Source organism: Podospora pseudoanserina, chromosome 6, assembly GCF_035222485.1.
Source record: "Podospora pseudoanserina strain CBS 124.78 chromosome 6, whole genome shotgun sequence".
Classification (NCBI taxonomy): Eukaryota; Fungi; Ascomycota; class Sordariomycetes; order Sordariales; family Podosporaceae; genus Podospora; species Podospora pseudoanserina.
In genome coordinates this window covers 597,421-619,209 of record NC_085925.1, presented here as the reverse complement: position 1 = coordinate 619,209, position 21,789 = coordinate 597,421, and the positions used below count along the sequence as shown (strand labels likewise).

At 53.3% G+C, this 21,789-nt stretch overlaps 5 protein-coding genes across 5 annotated transcripts; 3 read left to right on the top strand and 2 right to left on the bottom strand.

The window, feature by feature from the left end:
* Window positions 1–138: 138 nt before the first annotated feature.
* QC764_604550 (uncharacterized protein) lies at window positions 139–2,874 on the top strand (the record flags this gene model as incomplete). The annotated part of the gene is made up of 2 exons (XM_062948964.1): window positions 139–152; window positions 216–2,874. 2 exons carry the CDS (start codon window positions 139–141, stop codon window positions 2,872–2,874), a joined length of 2,673 nt encoding a protein of 890 aa, XP_062797180.1.
* Window positions 2,875–9,093: 6,219 nt separating this feature from the next.
* Window positions 9,094–14,140, top strand: QC764_604540 (uncharacterized protein; the record flags this gene model as incomplete). The annotated part of the gene is made up of 2 exons (XM_062948963.1): window positions 9,094–10,595; window positions 10,717–14,140. The coding sequence occupies exons 1-2, from the start codon at window positions 10,339–10,341 to the stop codon at window positions 14,138–14,140; spliced, it is 3,681 nt and encodes a 1,226-aa protein (XP_062797179.1). The 5' UTR covers window positions 9,094–10,338.
* A 1,893-nt stretch (window positions 14,141–16,033) lies between these two features.
* Window positions 16,034–17,552, top strand: ALG2 (Alpha-1,3-mannosyltransferase-like protein; the record flags this gene model as incomplete). Its single annotated transcript, XM_062948962.1, has 3 exons — window positions 16,034–16,244; window positions 16,309–17,192; window positions 17,292–17,552. 3 exons carry the CDS (start codon window positions 16,034–16,036, stop codon window positions 17,550–17,552), a joined length of 1,356 nt encoding a protein of 451 aa, XP_062797178.1.
* A 103-nt stretch (window positions 17,553–17,655) lies between these two features.
* Window positions 17,656–19,904, bottom strand: QC764_604520 (uncharacterized protein). The gene is made up of 3 exons (XM_062948961.1): window positions 19,190–19,904; window positions 18,963–19,127; window positions 17,656–18,910 (listed from the first exon to the last, which is right to left on the bottom strand). The coding sequence occupies exons 1-3, from the start codon at window positions 19,293–19,295 to the stop codon at window positions 17,751–17,753; spliced, it is 1,431 nt and encodes a 476-aa protein (XP_062797177.1). The 5' UTR covers window positions 19,296–19,904; the 3' UTR covers window positions 17,656–17,750.
* Window positions 19,905–20,308: 404 nt separating this feature from the next.
* Window positions 20,309–20,989, bottom strand: QC764_604510 (uncharacterized protein; the record flags this gene model as incomplete). Its single annotated transcript, XM_062948960.1, has 1 exon — window positions 20,309–20,989. One exon carries the CDS (start codon window positions 20,987–20,989, stop codon window positions 20,309–20,311), a length of 681 nt encoding a protein of 226 aa, XP_062797176.1.
* Window positions 20,990–21,789: the final 800 nt, after the last annotated feature.

Here is a 21,789-nt window from a genome sequence, read left to right as displayed (position 1 = left end):
TCAGGTTCGGCCTTGGGGAGCGCCAACGAGAATGGCTTTTGGCAGATTCTTCTCTTGAGGACCGAGCTCATTTTTTGGTGCCCTTCCCCCCGTAAAATCGCCACCACCCAGCAGTTGAAAGGTTGAAGAGTTGGCACAATGGGTATCAAAGGGTACATGCAAAAAGATTCAAAACTTCCCGTCCATATTTGTGTACTAATATTCGCTCCTGGCAGAATATACAAAGAAATCGGCCCCGGCGAGCGCATCTCCATGACCAAGCTCGCCTTGACGACTCTCGAGAAAGCCGAAAACCCACGTCCGTTCCGACTCGCAATCGATATTTCTATATGGCAGTTCCAGAACCAAGCTGCCCGCGGCGGCTCCAACCCCGCCATTCGAACGCTATTCTTCCGACTTGTTCGGCTCCTATCTCTAGCGATTCAACCGCTCTTTGTGTTTGATGGTCCGAACAAACCAGCGTTTAAGCGCAACAAACGCGCTGGCGGCCCCCGAGGCGCAGGACACATGGTAGCCACCTCCATGGCGAAAAGGATGATCAAACTCTTTGGGTTTGCCATACACGATGCGCCAGGCGAAGCCGAGGCTGAATGCGCCTTCCTCCAGCGAGAGGGAGTGGTGGATGCCGTGCTGAGTGAAGATGTCGACACCATCATGTTTGGCTGCGGAAAGACACTTCGAAGTTGGACTGCGGAAGGGAAGGGGAACGTACCGACACACATCACACTTTACGACGCGGAGGAAATTGCCAAGGGCGAGAGTGGACTGGATCGGGAGGGTATGGTTCTGGTTGCGCTGATGAGTGGCGGGGACTATCTTCCTGAAGGTGTGCCAGGATGCGGCATAAAAGTCGCCTGTGAGGCAGCCAGAGCTGGATTTGGCAAACAGTTATGCGGCATCAAGAAGGCAGACTGGAAGGAGGGGGTTCAAGCGTGGCGAGAAAGGTTACGCCATGAATGGGACACCAACGAGAGCGGATATTTTCGCACAAAACATAAAGGACTGGCGATTCCCGAGGACTTTCCGGATTTGGAGATTCTTAGGTATTATACCCATCCGGTAGTCTCGACGCACGCCACGGTCGACAAACTGAAGACGAATTTCCCTAATAAGATGACGTCTCCAGTTGATGTTATTGGTCTCAGGGAGTTTGTGGGTGAGACGTTCGACTGGCAGTATCGAGGAGGGGCTGTGAATCTGGTTCGCAAACTCGCACATGGGCTGTTGGTCCAATCTCTTCTGCAGCGATCGTCAGAAGGCAAGGATTATGGCGATGATACTGATCTTATGGCGGAGGAGGAAGGCGCACTGATCACGGGCATCAAGTCCAGGCGTGCTCACCATAGCACGGATGAGACGCCAGAGGTGAGAGTCTGTTTTGTGCCAAATGATATCGTCAAGCTCGATCTTGCGAATGAGCCAATAGAGGAGGTTGAGGAGCACGGGCGAAGTGGGTTAGCGCTGAACAGCGATGACGAGTTTGGCGAGGAAGATGGGGAAGAGGAGGAAGGGCTTAAGAAGACGGCGAAAAAGTCATACGACCCCGAAGGCCCAGATTTGGCATGGATCCCCGAAACGCTATTGAAACTCGGCGTCCCTTTGACTGTCGAGGTCTGGAAGACGAAGAAGCGAAAGAAGACCACGAAGCCGGCCACGAAGAAGCCGGCCACGAAGAAGCCGGCCACGAAGAAGCCGGCTAAAGCAAAGGGTGGCATGCAACCCGGGGCGCTCGAGAAGTTCTTCACCGTTAGCAAGCCAGTTACCGTTGCCGTTGAAAAGGCTGTGCCCGCTACTAATGACCCCATTCCCTCGACCCAAGCGGCGCCGCCTCAGTCAACGATGCCACCAGCAGCAGCCCCAAAGCCCCTAGGCAGACAACCCAGAAAAGCACCCACCAAAAAACAACCAGCCAAGCCAGCAGCCGAGGTCAACCCCTGGACGTTGTCAGGTTCTCAAGCCAGCCCTGCGATCACCAGAACTTTAAGCTCCTCACAATCAAGGCCCCAACCACCGTCGTCTTCCAATTGCGAACCAATTCTCATTTCATCTTCACCTGTGGCGCTCTCGTCCCCTCATACTTCACCAATCCAAACAACACCCATCCGGCCAAAGCGACAATCTCCAGACCTGTCCCGGTCCCCTATTCGACCTCAAATGTCAGACGTTGTCGCAACACCGCCAACCATCAGCGCAACAAGGCCATTTAAGAGATCAAAAAGCGGCACAGGGACAGCTATACCGATTAAAGTCTCCTCGGCACAGAACCAACCTAAGTCCAAACAGCAAGCGCCGCCAGCCCAAAAGTCCATCAAAAGCTTTGGGAGAACCACCAAAAACACCACCGCTGCTGTCACAAACAGCAAACCAGCCTATTCAATTCCTATTGAATTTTTATCATCGGATGAGGATAGCCACGATGACGACGACTCTGACGATGATGAGCTCCCGTCACTCTCCAAACTCAACGCACCCAAGTCATCGCTACCAGCACCACCACAGTCGCCGTCGGGAGGGAAGGCTGGGTTGAGACAATCTACCGCTCCACCGAGGATACCGTCTCATACAAGGGATGCGTACGGTGATGTTTTGATGTCTTCTCCGAAACCGCGCTCCAGGCCGCCGGCGCTGTCGAGAACGGCGTCGCTTCCTGCTCCGTCGCTTGTGGTGGCGAGTACTACTACTGTGAAGACGGGGAACTTTCTCGGGAGGGGTAGTTACAGTCGTGGTGGTAAGCGAACGACTTGTAGCTTTGATGCTGATAACTTGTTTGAGGAGAGTGATGATGAGGGGATTGGGGGGGTTGGGGTTGGGGGGAGGATAGTGAAGGAGGAGGAGGAGGAGGTTGAGTGTGTTGATTTGACGGGGGATGATTAGGAAAGGGAGTCGAAAAAACAGATGAATATGGTTGGAATTTTGGAAGTTTGTTTTGTTTTTGTATTATATTTGTTGTGTATGGATGCTTTGAGGAACTGGATACATTAGCGAGCGAGTATGCGCATTGCGTAGGAGTTTTTGGTGATTTGGGTTGGGACTGGGGCTTGTAAGGGGGCGGGGGGGTTATGATGGTTATGGTGATCGGTAATAAAAAGCATCTTGCTGATGTGCACGGTATAAGCCTGATGAGCATGGTATTGATGATGCATGATATATGTTGAAGTATTAGGGAAGGTGAGTTCGTTATTCTCAGACTTGTGCTGTCTGATAGTCTCTTCATTATCTCTTGAGACTCTGATCATTAGTTATGCCTCACAAACATATTCAACCATAGTCAGGTCGGCTGACACTGGATTGTTGATGGGTATAGCCGTGTCTTATCATCGCCATCATCGTTCCTTCTCTCGCCTTGCTCCTGCCCTCGTGTGCCTTTGCCCCACAGGTTCCTACCTCAACTGACGCCTTCCCTACATGGATTCTTGCCTTGCTGGCTCCTTCCCTCTCCTGGATTCTTTCTTTTCTCATCGCTCATTCTCATCATGATTTCTTCTCGCTAGGTAGCAAGATCACGCATCACCACATTCTCTATTCAACACCTCATCCCACACAATTCCACTCGCCAGGAAAGTCCATTTTATATCTCCAATTTCCCACCAAGTAAATTGACCGGTAAAGTGACTGTTATTTTTCTTACAGAAATCACCTGGCATGGCAGTTCTCACCTGACCTATCATGTTCATATGAGAAGCCAACTTTGCTACACACTACCAGAATCCAATCCACCACCAACATTTATTCACTGTATCATCTCCTATCTCCGATTCCAGCAGTACGGAGTCACGCTCCCCGTCCCTTGATCCGTCAGGTAGCCATATAAAGGGTCCATTACACAACATATCCCTCCCCAATTTCACTCTCTTACCGTACAACCCCCCTATCCAGTGGTAAGAATGCAAATCTTTCACTTTCCCACTTTTCCCCCCTCATGTATGTCAGATGGGATATCTGATATATGTGTGCTTCATGGCGCGGACTCGGCCCCTTTGTTGAGAATCCGGTGGATAAGGGGTTATTGCACGGCATATGACCCTTGCCTTTCTGATGTTGGTCGCAAGAGTGCGAGACCGTACCAGATAATCCCATCTACTCTACCTAGTGTATGTCAGATCTGCACCCTTCTCTCAACGGTGATGAACATAGGGAGATATGTCAGATAGACGAAGCGGCGCAGCTCAAACGATCGACAGTATCACGCAGCATAATCTCTGAAACATCAACAGCCAAACCCAAGAAAGGGAAGGACCCGTCTTGCAAGTCAAATGCAACGCTCCCCGGGGGGCACGGGGGCAGGTCCGGTCCGGCTCCGGACAGCTTACCACCGATATGTCGTGCACCCGGCGGCCATCATCCATCTTCAGCAATCTATCACCCTTACCTTAGTGATGTCTGGTAGTCATGCGGCAAACCCCTATTATGCAAGTTTATGGGTCGTCTGTCAAGGTGCAGTAGTGCCCGCCCGCCCATCGCCACGTCTCTGAGAAAGAAAACGGTGGCTGTGTCTATCCAATCTCCAACACTTGCACCAAACAAGTGCCGGTTCATCCGGGTGCAGCCATACCATCCGGATACCAACAGCCACCATTACGTACACATTCTTGCGCACACCACGCCTCCTTACTTTGGGTTGAGATAACTGCTGTGGCTGGCTGGTTCCCTGCTTGATAAACGCGAGGGCGCGAGGCCAGCCAGCCCCTGAGGAGGTGTTAGTCAACCCCTACCTTACCTCTACACCCTCTTGTTTGGTGTGGTAACCTCCGAGAACTCGTTGTTTCAAACGCTCTCGTCCAATAACCTTGCTTATATCCCCCTCGGCATATCGGGGTTTATCCTGGCCGACAAAAACTTTGAGGAATTGCAAAAATCGTCATCTTGACGAATATATCAGCTCATAAAACACCAGCACACACACAGCCAAGCCCCCTTTGACACGCACTGTGTTAAAGTTGACCACCACCACCCAATCTCGACTTTGCGAGTATCGAGACAAAACCTGTAGCTAGCAAGAGTGGCCGTGTTGTTTCCCCTCCTTTTGTGAGATATTCGCACACTGGGCTGAAGAATAGGTGTGGAAGGGCTTGGATACCACATATTTCTCCGCACTTCCGCCAAGAACACATCCTCTGACGCCTGCATACATATATCTCGTAACGAACCAACCACCACCACCATTCGTATTATTGATACTGGAAATTGGAGAAGACACACGCACACACACACACACACACACACACACACACACACACACACACACACACACACACACACACACACACACACACACACACACACACACACATCCTGTCAATATCCGCCAATTCCAACACTTGAGGGTGTGAAAGATCTTTTCGATCTGCCCTATCATCGGCCGTGTCTTTAGTCAAAGCAAGCAGGAAACAATTGTTGGTAGCCTTGCATCGACTTTGTCGTTTTCCCGGAGAAGACTCGGAGATACAACAACCTGTCCATGCACGGGCTGGAACCGTCTCCAAGATTCTCATAAGAAGACTTGAAAGGGGGTTGTGTCGATCACCAGACCATTTACATGGACAAAGGAATGGATTTCCCCGCATTTCGGAGAACTAATGTTTGTGATGAAGGATACCATGCCATTGGTAAAATAGCGTGGCTTGACGGGATGACGTTTTGATCGATGTTCATGGCTTTTGATGTGAAAGAGTTCGGGAGAGGGTGTTCCTCTAGTCTGGGGCACGGTCCATGGTTCAGAGGTGAGCTACTAAAGGCTATGACTCTGGTATCGGACCATGATGGGTAGATAATAGCACCAGTGCTAAGGAAACAACCCACTGGGATGTTAGACTCTGAGATAATAAGATCACGATAATATCCCTAGATATAGATTGTTTCTCTTAACCTGCGCCCTTGTAAAACGGTACGATACAGCACCCCAACACCACGTCCGGGATAGTGTCATGATATATCAGAGAAAGTCAATAGGTCAATCCAAGGAACCTCCGTCAATGGTAAACGCGGGAAATGAGAATCCCGACCAGACGACCACTCACCTGCATTCCACGCTAGAGATCATGCTGCTGTGACGAACCAAAGTCCCAAAGAACCCATCGAAAACGTAAGGAATAGAACAGGACAGCCGGAATAGGAAAAGCTGTGGCTTCCTTCCCGCCTTCCCAGCTCCTCGGTGCTGGAAGGAGCGAAGGAATGAGAAGCGAAGGACCGTCCCCAAAAACCTGCCAGAAAGCGTTCTTTTGTCTGTGATATCTTTTGCTGTGATAGAACCAGGTTCCCTTCGTAGGTGATGCCGCAGGAAAATATCGCCGATGGTAACTGTCTCACCGAGACATCAGTGTGATAAGATACGAAAAGAACCGGTGGTCAATGCGAGCCTCGCGGCGGCCCCTGAGTCCATCACATGCTTGTCTGAGTCAGTCGAAACCGTTGAGATGATGGTGTGAAGTTTATTTGGCCTCTCAAGCGTGAATACCATCAAGGCGTCTTGCACATGAGATTCTGCCCATGCAAGCCCGTGGCGCAGTGGAGCAAGATATCGCAATTTGCGGATGACGTGCAGAAGGGAGGTATTTGCAACCCTCGCATCAGACACCACCTCAACTCATCACTTGGATGAGGATGATGCCATGCCATTCTTCGACGGTTGATATTGGACTTCAGACAGACAAACCAATCAAGGTCTGGAGATCAAACTGGCGATGGGTTATCGCCTTGGAATCTGTCTTGGTGCGCACAGGCGACTGCTCCGGGGGGTTACATCGCTATGGGGCAGACGACGCAAATCACCAATCACTTGATGGATGGACGTGACGGAGTTCTTGTTTGGGAAACGGCTCAAAGCCAAGATCCTCCCAGTGCCACCATCAAATCGGCGTTACTCCTGGTGGTGTGTTGCAAAGAAAGTCAGGCCATTTTGGCGGCTTTTTTTAACTGATGGCCATCAACTTTGAAGGCCAAGTTGAGAGCCCAGCTGAAGGGCAGGAAAAATGGACGGCCAATATTTCTCGAACCGCTCGCCTGCCGGGCATTCCAGTGGCGGCTAAGCAGGTATCCGTCTTCGGACATTCAAGGCAAAACACGGCCCAAGATTGCTGAAGGACCTGGTATAACGAGGAAAAGGGCCCTTGGGGACCGGGAATATGACGGGCTCCATGTTGGTGAAATGTTTGTACCCGTTTCACTTGAAGGCTTGCTAGAACGAGGCGGAGCTCGTGGTCCCGGCGTTCGTCCGTCGTCAAGGAGAAAGTCGGAACACCAGAATCGACCTGTCACTTTTTTTTGATGTCAACGCTTGGCCTGTGAGACCACACTCAGTGTTTCTATGCATGTCAGCCAGTGCCATGATTGGCCAGCCGGGCTGGACTTCAAAGGGGCCAGAGATGTCCTGAACACCATCATTAGTATGATCTGATGCGAGAGCAAGGCGCCGAGCGCTGCTGAGGTGGTTCGCAACATCGATAAGAGATGCCTACCACAACTTCATGACCTGCCGTTGAGCTGATGTCTTTACTGAGCAGGTTGTTGGGAGACCAAGGATGTGAGGCCTGTGAAGCTTGTGCAACCTTGAACGGCCTCTGTCTAGCGTTGGTTCTTGGCGATGATAGGGCCAGAAGGGCAATTCCGGGGTAAAGCGGCGATCCACCTGGCCGCAAGGGATGGTGATGGCGTGCACGGTTGTGCGTTTCCCTGACGCCGCTCTCGTCACCCCCAGATAGGGCCGCTGATAGGCCCAGAGGGCATGATGTCTCGACAGATGGCTTTCACCCTGGACCACGCCGTCGGGTTTTCGCGGCATGCTGCCCTCGTTGACGAGGATTGCGTTGATGAATCTGTGCTCCGGATCACATGGTCAGCCTGGCTGGACTGGACTTTCTAGAGGGAAGCTTGACATATGCGGGGGTTGTGAGAGAGAACAGAAAGAAGCTAGGCGTGGTGTCCTTGGGCAGCAACAGAGCAACCGCCGGGAAGATTCCAGCCACTCAGCTCTGCAGCAGATGCCCAGAGACGCAGCCGGGTCTGGACCTGCACCAGGACTGCTTCACTTTTTTCATCCTTTCCTGAGTTGGCCATCCGAGAAGCGTCATGGTAGCACGTTCTTAGCCTGGAAGCAGCAGTCCTTTTCCCTGCCTAGGCGAGATGACGATAGTGAAGAAAATTTGGGTGGCATCGCATCGTCGCCAATTTCATTCAGAGAGAAGGGCCTGAAGCTGCAGACAGACTAGTAGAGAAACAAGACAAAGACAAGACAAGGCCCGTCCGTCGGAATTTGGAGAAGCGGCAAGGGTGAGACAGGAGAGAAGCTGCAGTTCCGCTCCTCGCGCCGCTTTAGGCAATCCGAAGTTGGCTACACTTATAACGTACCACAAGAAGGCCAGACGTTCAGAAGAGAAAAGAGACGGCGGGAGAGAGAAAGAGAGAGCGGGAGTGCAAAGTCGGAGGTCGGGAGGCACTCGCACTTACACGTGAGTTCGTGAGCTATAATTTTACAATAATGTAGTCTAAACTCTAATCCACATTGGCCGGCACTCATCAACGCGAGTGTTCCTACTGTGCAGCACTCGGGTGGATTTACTCCTGAGTCAATGGTCCCTGGGAGCCAATGCTTCTGATAGGTAGATCAGAGTGGCATTGTGTTTTCGAGAGAATATTCGCGCTTCGGGATTATCAAGTGCCAGCGTCATTGGAAAATATAAAGTTTTTCTACTATATCAGACAAGAACAACCCCGCCCTCTTGGATGATGCCGTAGCATGGCCACACGTCCAAAAACATGAAGTGACGCCTGGACTGAACAAGTGATGAATGTGCTCGAACTGACACTATCGCGCTGTCATAGTCGCCACTGGCGACGAGAGGTACTCACCCAACCTACCCTGAACGCTCCGTAGAGGGCCACGTATTGTGCAGTCAGCGATATCTACATCCAAGAGAATCAATCAGGGGCACATTTCCTGCTCGACCACCCATCCCCGTCCCTGCCCTGCCTTGTCGATGCCCCAGTCCCCCAGTCCCAGTCCCAGAGCGGACAGAGCCGTCCGGCATCAGGAAAAGAAGAAAGCCGTGCAACGATGGCCTCAGAAAGCAACAACGTTTTGCTTTTCCCTGTCTTAGGAGCAGGTCCCACCAATCATCGGCCAGACAACTGCGATAAGAGGCCCCTCTTCTTGCTGCCACGATTGTCTTGAACGACTCCACCATTGCAGGCTTGGCGATTTGGCTGCTACGTCAAGATCTTGCCCAATAGCAGCCCACCAGCCCCCTGCACGAGGCGTTGAGTTGGACCACAGATGCTTCTTCTCTTCTCACCAGTGTCACTCTCTCCAACTCACAGTCCCGTCAGTCAGTCAGTGTGTGAGTGTCTGTCTCACAAGGGGTCGGTGATCACTTTAGTCTGTTATCAGATCGCCGTAGTTACACTCAGGAGAACATACAAAATGCTGTGCTTTGGCCCGCGTGTTGCTCCGTGAAGTCTTTCCCCCTTCACACACACACTTCATCCATCAGTGCTCCGCTTTGCGGCAACCTGGAACCACGCTTCTCGCTTCCCGGCTTCAGTCAGTCCTCTGCCGTCGATCGGCGAGATGTCGGTGCAGGAATCCGATAACCTGCCTCTCTTTGACTCCCTATCGGCGTCCTCCAACATTGGATGACGGTCGACCGACTCTGGGCGGAATCGCGTGTTGGAGAAGCAGACTTGAGCTTTTGTTGGGACGAGCCGCAAGTTCCTTTCTACTACCAAGGTACTACCTACATCATCCACCATCCGACTGAGGGGAGCGAGGCCCGGAGACTTGGAGACTTCTTGTCCAAAGACTTCAACAAAGGCTGGCCGACGCCGCAGCGCTGCAGACGGTGTCCAAAAGTAGGCGGATGCACTGTGCAGCATAACCATCCCCTGCCACTCTCCCCTGCTCTGTCTGTGCCGACCCAGCGCCCGCCCGCCAAATTCTGTGTGGTGCAAGGTGCGCTCTGTGCTTTGCCTCTCCCCACCGTGCGACACCACCCAGCCCACCCTACCCACCTTTTCTTTCACCACCGCATCCATCTCTCCATCCTCGGTCCTCCTCCCGCCTCTTCGTTACTCGCTCCCCCAGTTCGCACCGGTCGACGACCTCAATTCTTCAACTCTTCTTCTTGTTTGTTGTTCTTGTCATTTTAGGCTTTGGCCACTGCCCGCTCCCTCCACCCATCCCCCCGTTCCCCCCGTCCGTCGCCCCGTTCCCTGCCACCCACCATGGCTGCTTAATTGCAAAAGCCAATTGCCCGTCCGCCGCCATAGCGATCCACTCGTCCCGTCTGACACCGCTGTTCAGCATGAAGGTTCCCCCGAAGAGTGACGCCCAGCCAGTTTTCCGCCATGGAACCTCAGCAGCCACACCGTCCCCATCACCGCCCGTCGTATCCCCAACTTCACAACTTATTCCATCCCCTGCCGCCGAACATCCCACACCGGACTGCCAGTAGCACTCCCGTATCGTCGCCGGGACTCTTCAGTCCAAATCAGCCCCGCCCCAACATGTCGCTCCCGCAGTCTCAGGTCGGCTCCGAGAGCACTACACCGGGCGGTCTGAATAGCCCCTATCTGCACCCGCTGCAGTCCCATAAAGTTCGAGAGTGAGTTGTCATCCGATCCTCCTCCGTAATGCTTCGCTGGCCGGGCCGGAGTCACTCCAATGACTCCCTCCCCTTCTGCCGAACCGCCCTCGGCAAGCTACTGACACCAATCCACTTCTAGAACCCACAAGGCGAATGTCGAACACGATGAAACAACGGGCCGAAAGTATGTCAACAACTACGAAATCATTGAGGAGCTTGGCCGTGGCATGCACGGCAAGGTCAAGCTGGCGAGGAATATCGAGACACAGGACTATGTCGCCATCAAGATCATCCCACGCTTTTCCAAGAAGAGGCGGCTAGGAAAGGTCACCGCCATGTCGACTCAGGACAAGAGCAAGAAGGAAATCGCCATCCTCAAAAAGATTCGGCACCCGAATGTTGTCGCCCTGCTCGAAATCATTGACGATCCCGTACTGAAGAAGATTTACATGGTCTTGGAGCACGTCGAACTCGGCGAGGTCGTATGGAGGAAGAAGGGTCTACCGCATATCTGCGCATTCGAGCGCCGGCGCGTCGAGCGAGAGCAGCGCGGCGAGAAACCCACGCCTGAGGAGGAGCATTACGAACACATCTTGGAACAACGTCAGGCGTTGAAGAATGCGAAGCGGGCGAGACAGCACTCTCGATCACAAGCCAATCCAGCCGATTACTGGAGCCTCGAGTATGGTGTTGACGAAGACGACATGGAATATTTCCCACAATCACTCGGCAAGGACATGCCAGAAGGCTATGCTGGCCACGTGCCATCAAGCCCGGACTCCTTTGGTGGATCAAAATTGACGTCTCGAGCTCCTTCGGGAACTAGACTCGCTAGTCTGAACGTAGCATCTCGCACCGGAACCCCCGAGCCCTTCGACTTGGAAACGGCGTCGATGATTTGCAACGAGGACGATCTCGAGACACCGGGGGCGATCCGCTCCAACCCCATGTCGGCAACGGCACTCGACGGGACCATGTATGGCGCCTATCCAGACGATCCAGCCTTCCGTGGGCGATCACCGAGCATGGCCGATTCCATCATTTCGCACATGTCTTCGATTGACTATAACAGAGTACATGATCCCTACGTGGACGATTATTCCTACGTACCGTGCTTCACCATTGAGCAAGCGAGAAACACCTTCCGCGACACCGTTCTAGGCTTGGAGTATCTTCACTACGAGGGTGTCGTGCACCGAGACATCAAGCCAGCGAATCTGCTGTGGACCAAGGACCACCGTGTCAAGATTTCCGACTTTGGCGTTTCATACTTTGGCCGACCTGTCCGCGATGGTGAACCAGACGATGCGGTATCCGAGTCCGAAGCCCACGATTTCGACGACGACCTCGAGCTTGCCAAGACGGTGGGCACACCCGCCTTCTTTGCGCCCGAGCTTTGCTACACAGATGCGTATGACGACAAGCCGGGAGCTCCGCAGCCCAAGGTGACGGAGCAGATTGATGTGTGGTCACTGGGTGTCACACTCTACTGCCTCATCTATGCTCGCATTCCATTCCTGGCCGAAGACGAATGGCAAATGTTCCGAAAGATTGCCACGGAAGAGGTCTACATTCCCGCTCGGCGACTCGCCCCAGTTGACCCAGCTACCAAGCCCGATGAGAGATCGCTATATACGAGAATCAACAGACCGCCATACCGCGATGACGATGTACTTCAATATGAGGAGGTGGATCGGGAGCTTATCGACTTGCTTAGGAAGATGCTCACCAAGAATCCCGAGAAGAGAATTCGCCTTCGTGATGTGAAACGGCATCCATGGGTGCTTCACGGCATTCCCAATATCCTGGCGTGGCTCGATGATACCGATCCGTCTCGACGCACATCTGGACGCAAAATTCAGGTTGACGAGAAGGAAGTAGCTCGTGCCGTGGTTCCCCTGACATTGCTCGAGCGCGCCAGATCGGCTGTCAAGAGGGCTGTCGGAAAGGTGATGCATCGTCAAGACCGAGCGGAGAGCGTCTCTTCACGCAGGCGGGCTACGAGCAGCGCCGCAAGCTCTGCGGGCGACAGCCCAATCACACCCCATCTGCGAGAAGGACGTCGCAAAAGCATTCGTCCAGATGATTATTTCACCAACTCGACGCCACAGACTCAGCCCCAGAGCGAGCACCCCCTAACGCAAAGCGTGGTGGCCAGTCCGCTTAAAAGCCCCCCCACGGAGCCGCATCGCGAACCTACGCCCCGCCAGGTACTCGAGCTCGTGACTAATAATCTCAGTGCTCGCGACGAACGGTGGCTTGCGTCGGCCTCGGCCTCACCTTACAGATCACTACCTCGTCATGGTCCCTCTCGATCTGTCAACAACGCCTTCCTCAGCCTTACTCCCGGGCCCGGTGAGATACGGACAATGCCGCCAACCCCATTGTTTGATCCTGCGACCGAGGATCCCAGCAGCGCCTTGCGCAAAGCCCGGGACATCCGTCCCATTACCGACGATCTGGGCCGGGCAAGATCTGTGGATCGGGGGCTTTTCGCTAGCACCGATAAGCGCGCCGAACCAAAGGTCTCGTTGAGCACGGCTATGGCCCCAGGAAACATGACTTTCACACAGAAGCCGCTCACCTCCCGCTCGGTTGAGGTTGCCAGAGACCTGGACCGTGAACGTGTTGCTCAGTCTCCCATTCTGAGCGCGCTGGGAGGGTATCACTATCCCCAGCCAAAGTCGGACCCAAACATTCAGAGACAGCGGTGTGCTGTAGAGCTTGGCGAGAGGCCGCAGACGGCCCACCGTGTGGAAGACCTGCCCGAGGTAAAGACACCACAGCAACGCCAGCGACGGGTTTCCCTGTTGGAGCCGTCTCCAAGGACACAGTTCCCGTTGCGCCAGCCTACTCCTCCCATAGCCGAAGTCGACCCCGCCCTCATCCCTTGTCCTCCATCGCCCGAGGACGATGTGTTCCACCCCGAGCCCCTTTCGCGAGGAGAGACCGTGGTGACGATGAAATCATCTAGTTCGGCTTCCATTGGCGCCTTGACGACACCTCTCACAAGCCCCAGCGAGGCGGCGAGCCCAGTCTATGGAATTAACTCGCAGCCTGCCAAGGATGCTACAGAGCACATGCTTGCCTTCCAGTCGGATCCTTCCTTGCCGGCTCTTCTTAGCAGCACCAGCTCTGTTTCAGCCGACCTGGAAGGCGAATTCCTCGGCAACCCCGGGGTTGTTGGTGGACACACGGTGATTGACACAACCGACACAATCACACCGCCAGCCTTTTCGAAAGAGCCAGCCTTGGGATTCCCTCTCGAGGACCAAACCCGGAAGGATATCGTTAACCTCAGACTAGACGAGAGAGCCCGTCCAGCCAGCGCCATGGAGACCAGCCGAGGCCGTCAAGTATCGCGGAATCACCACGCTGACCACGATCACGATGATGACAGTGACAGTGATGAGGGACTGGTCATGGCCAAATCGAAGAAGCGCCACCCGCCTCGCGAGAATCAGTCGGTGGGCCGGTTAATCGTAACCACCCGCCGGAGAGACACCAACGCCAGCATTGGCAGCACCGAAACTGCCAAGAAGATCATTGTCGATGACGAGTGAGCCGGTCACTACAAGCGGGCGTGTTGCAAGATACATGGATTGTTTCAAGGGAAATTGCGGTCGAGTTTTTCTTTTTTCGAATCTGTTTTTTCTCTTGTCTACGCGTTGTTCAATCATGGCATTTACACGGGGCCCCGTGGGTGTTTTTACTAGACCTGTTGTAGACAGACTGCCAGCATTTTTTTGCAAAGAATTTTTTATTCTGGGAAGGAAATTGGGGGTGTGGGCGTTTTACAAGCAGTTTCTTTGATGAGAGTTTGCATTGATTGGGATGAACGAAGTGAATGAGAGGGATGGGTGATGATGATGGACGATGGGCCACACAGATGATTGGGGGATGAGTGAGAGAGGTGCTCTCTCTGGTTTTCAATCATAGCAGGGTTTTTTTTTTCTCTTGCATCGGGGACAAATGGACAAGCACAAATGGGTGGTGGGACAAGCACACAACAACAATTACAACAAACAACAACAATTGCACATTGGGCGTTTTTTTCTTTTTCTTCGTCCAAGGGCAGAAACAAAATGACAAGCACAACGATCAGAATCAATCAAGATATTGAGAGTGTTTTTATCCTTGATTACTGAAACCCGCTCAGTTTTGTTACAATACCTGTTTTTTTTTCGGCTTTTTTTTTTCGATTCCAGTGTATATTTTTACAACCCTTGCCCTGTATGGTCTGCGAAGGGCAAGGGGGGCGAGATTATTTTTATATAGTGGTTGTTGTTGTTGTTATTGAAAGAAGAAGATAAATATTGATATTCACAGTTGTGGTAGTTTTGGGTGTTTTGTTACTAGATTCTATCTTTTCTGGAGGTGGTGTTTTACTCATTCATGCATTGGATTTGGAAAGGGGACAGGGGTATGGATCATGGGTAGATGGGTTGGGGAATGTTGAATTCACGCCTTTTGTGGTTTCATGCTCTTTGATTGACTATTGGCTGTTGGTGATGGGTATGGTGATATGCACGCCACGTATTCATGTGTTGCTTACTGTCTTTACCGCGATACACGCGGTAGGAATAATACATGAATAGTAACCGGTAGGAGGAACCCCGGACCGAAACGGAGGCATAGTAGAGGATTGACGATGACTGACTGACTCCCCCTGACCCAATGTGCTGGCTGGCTCCATAGGAGGAGCCCCTACGTGCATGGGGCTAGGGTTAGACGGCTGCTACACATACTATTCCTCATGAGAAGGGTGTCTCGCACAGTGTGCGACAAACTGAAGGGCGGGTTGGCCCCGATCAGGCAAACCGGCTGGTTGGGCTAGGCTGGGCTGGGCTGCTGGGCGAGACGGGAGAGGAGGCCGGGTGGGTTTACGGTGCCTGAGTGGCGATGTTGGCTTGTAGAAGAGGCGGGTTTTAGTTGCGTGACATTCGGAAGCCGGCTGCCCGGCCGGGAGAGAGAGAGGCTTTCGGTCGTCGGGAGTGGGGACTCGGGAATGGGGGTCGGGACATAGCTAGCGGGTACGGGAGGGAGCGGTGAGACCTGAGGCAGGTGTTTTGGGTCCCTCTCTTTCCTTGCCCATATCCACTTTGGGGGTTGGGAAATGCGTACAGAGTGGTAGTCTCGTGATCGAACAGGTGTGAGAAATGGTGGCATGTGACAGTCACACTGACAACGACAAGGTAAGAGGTGAGGCTTGTGGAGGGGAGGTGTTATCTATTTCATCTTATCAGAGATAATGATAAGATCCTTGCCAAGGAAGGAAAAGCTTAGCTAAACGTCGACCGCCCTCTTTCAGGAAGTGCAATTTGCCTGCCGGGAGGACCTGGGTACGTTGGCTGGCTGTGCGACGTCAGCGGGACTCGCTGGTTTATTAAGACAGCCTTGTCGCAACTTTTGTTGTCGCGAAAGAGAATTGTCAACGGCAAGACTAGCAGGCGGCTATGGCGAAGGGAACGAAAGATGAAACAGGGGATGGGAAAGTGGGAGAGAAAAAGCAGAAAACGATTGTCTTTCTACATCCAGACCTCGGGATAGGCGGCGCCGAGAGGTTGGTTGTCGATGCGGCGGTTGGGCTGCAGAAGAGAGGGTGCAAGGTGGTGATTTTTACTAGCCATTGCGATCCAGGGCATTGTTTTGATGAGGCTAGGGATGGTTCGTTCCTCTTACGTCTATCTACCGGACTGAGAGGATGCTAATAATGGTTATGTGTAAACAGGAACCCTCGACGTCCGCGTAAGAGGCAACACCGTCATCCCCCCTTCCATCCTCGGCCGCTTCTCCATCCTCTGCGCCATCCTCCGCCAGATCCACCTTATCTTGTCTATTACTCTCTTCACCTCGGAACTCTCCAAGATAAACCCTTCGGGCTTCTTCATCGACCAGCTCTCCGCCGGCGTACCCCTCCTCTCCCTCTTGCGGCCACAAACACCGATATTCTTTTACTGCCACTTCCCCGATTTGCTCCTCGTCCAAAACCGAAACTCGTCGCTGTTCAAGAGACTGTATCGGATCCCGTTTGATGCGCTGGAGCGATGGTCCATGGGCTTTGCGACCTCGACGGCGGTCAACTCGAATTTCACAAAGTCGGTCGTTGCGAAGACTTGGCCGGGTTATCCAGCCGATCAGCTTAAAATAGTCTACCCCTGCATCAACACCTCCCTCCCCTCCTCCTCCTCCCCCGACGAAGAAACCCAACCGATTAAATGGGGGCAGTCGGAGAAGTCGATCATTTTGAGTATCAACCGCTTCGAACGCAAAAAAAACATCGCCCTCGCCATCCAAGCGTTCGCCCTCCTCCCCGCTCCCGCCCGACAGAAATCAAAGCTTGTCGTTGCCGGGGGTTATGACGCGAGGGTGTACGAGAACGTCTCTTACCATGCTGATCTAGTCAGCCTGTGCGAGAAACTGGGGTTGAAGTCTGCCACTGTCAAAACGGTGGTCAGCGCGCTGAACTCGAGCATAGAGGATGTGGATGTCTTGTTTCTGCTGTCGGTGCCGAATGCGCTGAAGGAGATTTTATTGAAGAGTGCAAAGTTGCTGGTTTATACGCCGAGGGAGGAGCACTTTGGGATTGTGCCGCTGGAGGCTATGCTGAGGGGGGTGCCGGTTTTGGCGGCGGATAGCGGGGGGCCGTTGGAGACTGTTGTTGAGGGGAGGACGGGGTGGTTGAGGGCTGGGGAGCCCGAGTTGTGGAGGGAGGTTATGGAGCGCGTTGTTGAGCGGATGGGGGAGGGGGAGCTGAGGGAGATGGTGGAGGAGGGGAAGAAGAGGGTGAGGGAGAATTTTGCGGAGACGGAAATGGCGAGGCAGTTGGAGGGTGTGTTCGAGGAGATGGAGGGGGTGGATGCAAAAGGGGCGGGGGCTTTGGGATTGATATTGGTGGTGATGGCGGGGCTTACGGGGGCGATAGGGGTGGGGATAGGGTTGTGGTTGGTTAGGACGCCGGTGGTGAAGTTGTAGATAATAAATGGAGGGATATACGATAGGGGGGAGATGTGTATCAACTTCAGGCCATATGCGGCAACAAAGAGTGACCGTCTATTTGACTCTAACTAAGGACCGTGTTCCTACCTAAAGGCCCAGTTTGCTTTGTTATCCTAACCTCTTCCCTGTTTTGCTTCTCCCCAGTATCATCATCATCCCCCCGTCTGCAAACCCTTACTTATAGTTGGGGTGGCTAACCAACTTCTTAAACTTGTTCACCACCCTCTCGATCCCATCACACCCCATCTTCAGCACGTCCATCTTGGGCCCGTACGAAAACCGCACAAAGTGATGACACGGGCTATCAAACAAATCCCTCCTCCTCGCCGGGTTCAAGTCAAAGAAGATCCCCGGAACAACAATCACCTTCTCCTCGAGACACGCCTGGAAAAAGTTCAGCCCGTCCGAGATCGGGCCGGGCAGCCCCTCGAGGTTCAGCCAGATGTAGAACGTGGAATCAGGCACGTGGCGGATAGTAAATCCCATCCCGCGGAGGCGCTCGACGACATAGTCACGCTTCTCCTTGAAGTGTTGCTGAAGAGCCTGCATCTCCTTCTTGACGAGAGACGGCTCGAGCATGGGGATGGCGGCCTCCTGGAAGGGGACGTTGGTGCCGCCGTCGAGGTAGGAGCCGCAGGAGCCGATGGCTTTGATGAATTCCTTTGGGCCGAGGATCCAAGCGACACGCCAGCCTGGGAGGCGGAACCGCTTGGTCAGGCCGTCGATGATGAGCACGTCGTCTTCGTCGACGTCGATTACGTTCTCGGCGGCGGAGATGGAGGTTCCGTCGCAGTTGGAGGTGTAGTTGTACCCAGAGTAGAACTCGTCGCTGACGAGGGTGGCGCGCTCACGGCAGATGTCTTGGATTTCGGCGAGCTCGGGGTTGGCGACGACGAGGCCGGTTGGGTTGCGGGGGTTGGAGGTGATGATGACGGAGGTGCCGCGGGCGATCTCCTCGGCGATCTTGTCGGGGTGGATGTGGTAGCCGTCTTCCTCGGACAAGGGGACGGGAATGGCGGCGAAGTTCTTGAAGAGAGAGAGCATTTCGTTGTAGGCGGTGTAGTCGGGGATGAAGAAGCCGACGTAGGCGTTGTTCAGAACGGCGGCAATCCGAATGAGACCAGCACGGCCGCCGGGGACGATGGCGACGTTCTCCCAGGTGTATTGGCTGGTTTTGCCCTGGCGGTGCATCGCGTTGTAGAGGTTGGCTACGGCTTCACGGAGAGGCTTGATTCCGGCAGTTGGGCCGTATTCACGGCTGCCGAGGCTGATGTCAATGGTCTTGGGCCGGGGGAAGCAGCCTTCAATGTCATCTTCCACTTCAGGGGCACCCTCTGTTGGGTTTGTTAGTGACGCTTCAAGAAGAACATGAAGGGGGTTACATACGACCTAGGTTTGCCCATTTGTCAGGCTCATCGAGGAAGCCATGCTCGGCTGCTCGCTCAGTACACCAAACAACACCGGTAGAAGCCCTGGTGGCATCCAGACCGGCATGAGGAAGATGGCCCTCATGAGCAGCACGAAACTGCCTGTGGATCTTGGAACTGGCCTCTGCGGACTGCATCAGTAACTGTCGCCAAGACTTGGGGGCAAGACAAATGGTGTTTGCATACCGTTGATACCAGGCTCGGTATTGGAGAAACGGCGGGCAGGTCTAGGAACGCCCGTGTTCCTATTGATGGAGAATTTTCTGTTCCCAAAACCTAAAGGGTTGGACATGATGGTGTTGTCGTTCTTATCTACGACCCAGGGGATAGTGGGTTTTGAGAAGTGTAATGTAGCAAGTCCCCAGAAGGAAAAGAGCGGAGGTTTTCCTATTATATGGCGCCCCGCATGTGTCCAGCTGAGCTCAGCTGAACTACCCAACTGATTGTGTTGGTAACTAGGATAGATAGTTTACCCAGCGGTGAAATGAAAAATCAGACGGAAACTTTTGCACAAACGACAATCGGCGTGGTAGCTCAAGCCTCGAAGAGGGAGCACCAACGGGGCGGCAAGTGTGGCAATGTCAAACGACTACAGCGAAGCCATTGTTTCACCGCCAGATTTTGCCAGTTAAAACACACGATATATATCTCAAGGCCCCTCGTGGCACGAAATGAGGTTGAGGAACGTGCTTCACCGCAACATGCTTGGTCTACAAGCACAGCTCATGCAGCTTATCGGAGAGCGTGTCGATTTGAGTGGCCAGGGCAATCCGAGCCGCTGCGCCCCTCGCACATCATATATATATTCCCCTTAATCTATTGTTCCTATTGTTGTATAAGCTGTCGATCATGCTGTGACACCGGAGAGCCAGTAAGAGAGGCATTTCACAAACGTCGATCAAGAGAGTTACGGGGTCCGAGTATGAGTTAATTATTATGGAATTCTAGAATGTTTCAGTGAGCACAACTTACAACGCTCAGTGATCGAAATGTCTGTGATTCTCCCAGGCTTGTAGAGAAACAGCTGACCAAGAGTTGACGTGGAGGAACACAAAGTCAAAAGTGTGGATCATCAACATCGAAGCTCTCATCAACCCCACCATCAAGGCTGGGAGTGGGTCGACCAAGCGGGGTCTAAACCAAGCATCAGCACGAGCCACATGGTTGTTGGTCCCTGTCAAGATTTTGAGATGCTCTTCATGACCCAAGCCCAGCTTCTCTCCAACATACACAAACATCAAATGATAAGGTTTACAAACTCTTTACGATTCAGCTTTCGGAACTATTCTTCTCTCACATCTATGCTCAAGACTCCACAACCTGCCAATCCCCCTGGATATCTCCGTTGTCATTTAACCAAGCCGTGCAACTCTCTTCCTCGTTCGTGGTGTTACCATCACAATCTCTCAAGGTTCCGCTGGTGCAAATGTACACGGGCGTGAAGCCAGCCGTCCCGCTCACTCCAGCAGGAACCAACAGCGGGTAAGTGATCTCCTGCGTCTCAGTCGTGGCGAACTCGAACCCGACCGAAGCCGACACAATTCCAAGCGGGTCACCGACAGACACAGAGAAAGTCGTGCGGACTTCAACTGAGCGAGAATGCCTCACCTCAATGGTCCGGTCTTCGCTCGAGGGGGCGATGGTGCTACCAACAAGTTCCGTCTCAAAAGTCTTGTAGTAAGGCTGTCCACTCGCGGTATAGGAGTCTTGCTCATACCCTTCGCAGCGGCGGTTCATCTTCCTGGCCCGGGCAGCAAGGGATTCGGGGGGGTGTCCGACCTCCTTGGGAGGGATGATGGTGCCGTTTTTGAACTGCAAGTACAGCCCACCGCTACCGGAGCTTCGAGCAGAGATCCCGAAGGGGAGTGAAGAATCGCGCCGGGTGTGGCCGCCAATCATGATGTTCCTCTTCTTGTCATAGGGGATTCCGAGAGGGTTGCACTCGTCGAAGCCGCAGCAGTACTGGACCATGAAGGTCTCCTCCATCTCAATGGGAGCGCGGTCACAGCCGGGATCATTGCGCCATTTCTTGAGATTGCCGCAGCCGACGCTGGCTAGGGAGGCAGGAGAGCGGATGAGAATTGCGCCGGGGCCATCATCATCACAAGGAGCGTCGGCGTAGTTGCCAAAGACCTCGTAGAGAAGGTTGCCGCCTGAGCCTTCGTTGAAGCCTTGACCTCCAAAGACGACATCGGTGTCATAGATGACACATTCGGGGACTGCATTCAGGAGGTCAGCTTTCCGGTCTTCAGAGGGAAGGACATGAGAAGCACAACTTACCACGCGACTCTCCCGAAATGACTGAGGATGGGCAGTCGGAGCAATCCTCGTCTTTGCACCAGTTGATAACCTGTGCTGAGGTAACGCCCAAGGCGGCGGAGAGAAGGATGGCGTTCTTCATGGTGGGATAGGGGCTCTGACTGTTCAGAAGGCTTGAGATGGATGGAAGTGTGATGGTCTGGAGATGGAAATGGTCCTGGTGAAAGTGAAGATCTCTTGATCTTTATACCAACTTTACGGCGAGCTGCTCTCTCCTTTTGTCCATCTCCTCTTCTTACATTTTGATGTTTTCCTCGACTATCATCTTCGGGTGACGCGGATTTGATGCCGAAAACTCCAATCTTTTGATTCTGATGACATCACAAAGTTCCTGGCAAGTCATTGTTGTGACCGACAAGTATCTTCGAGTATCCTAACATGTCCGTCTCGGACGAAGACATTGTCGGTTCTTGAGACATCGTGGCTCAATGGAGGAGGACGCACAAGTGTATGGGTTCATTCTAGGG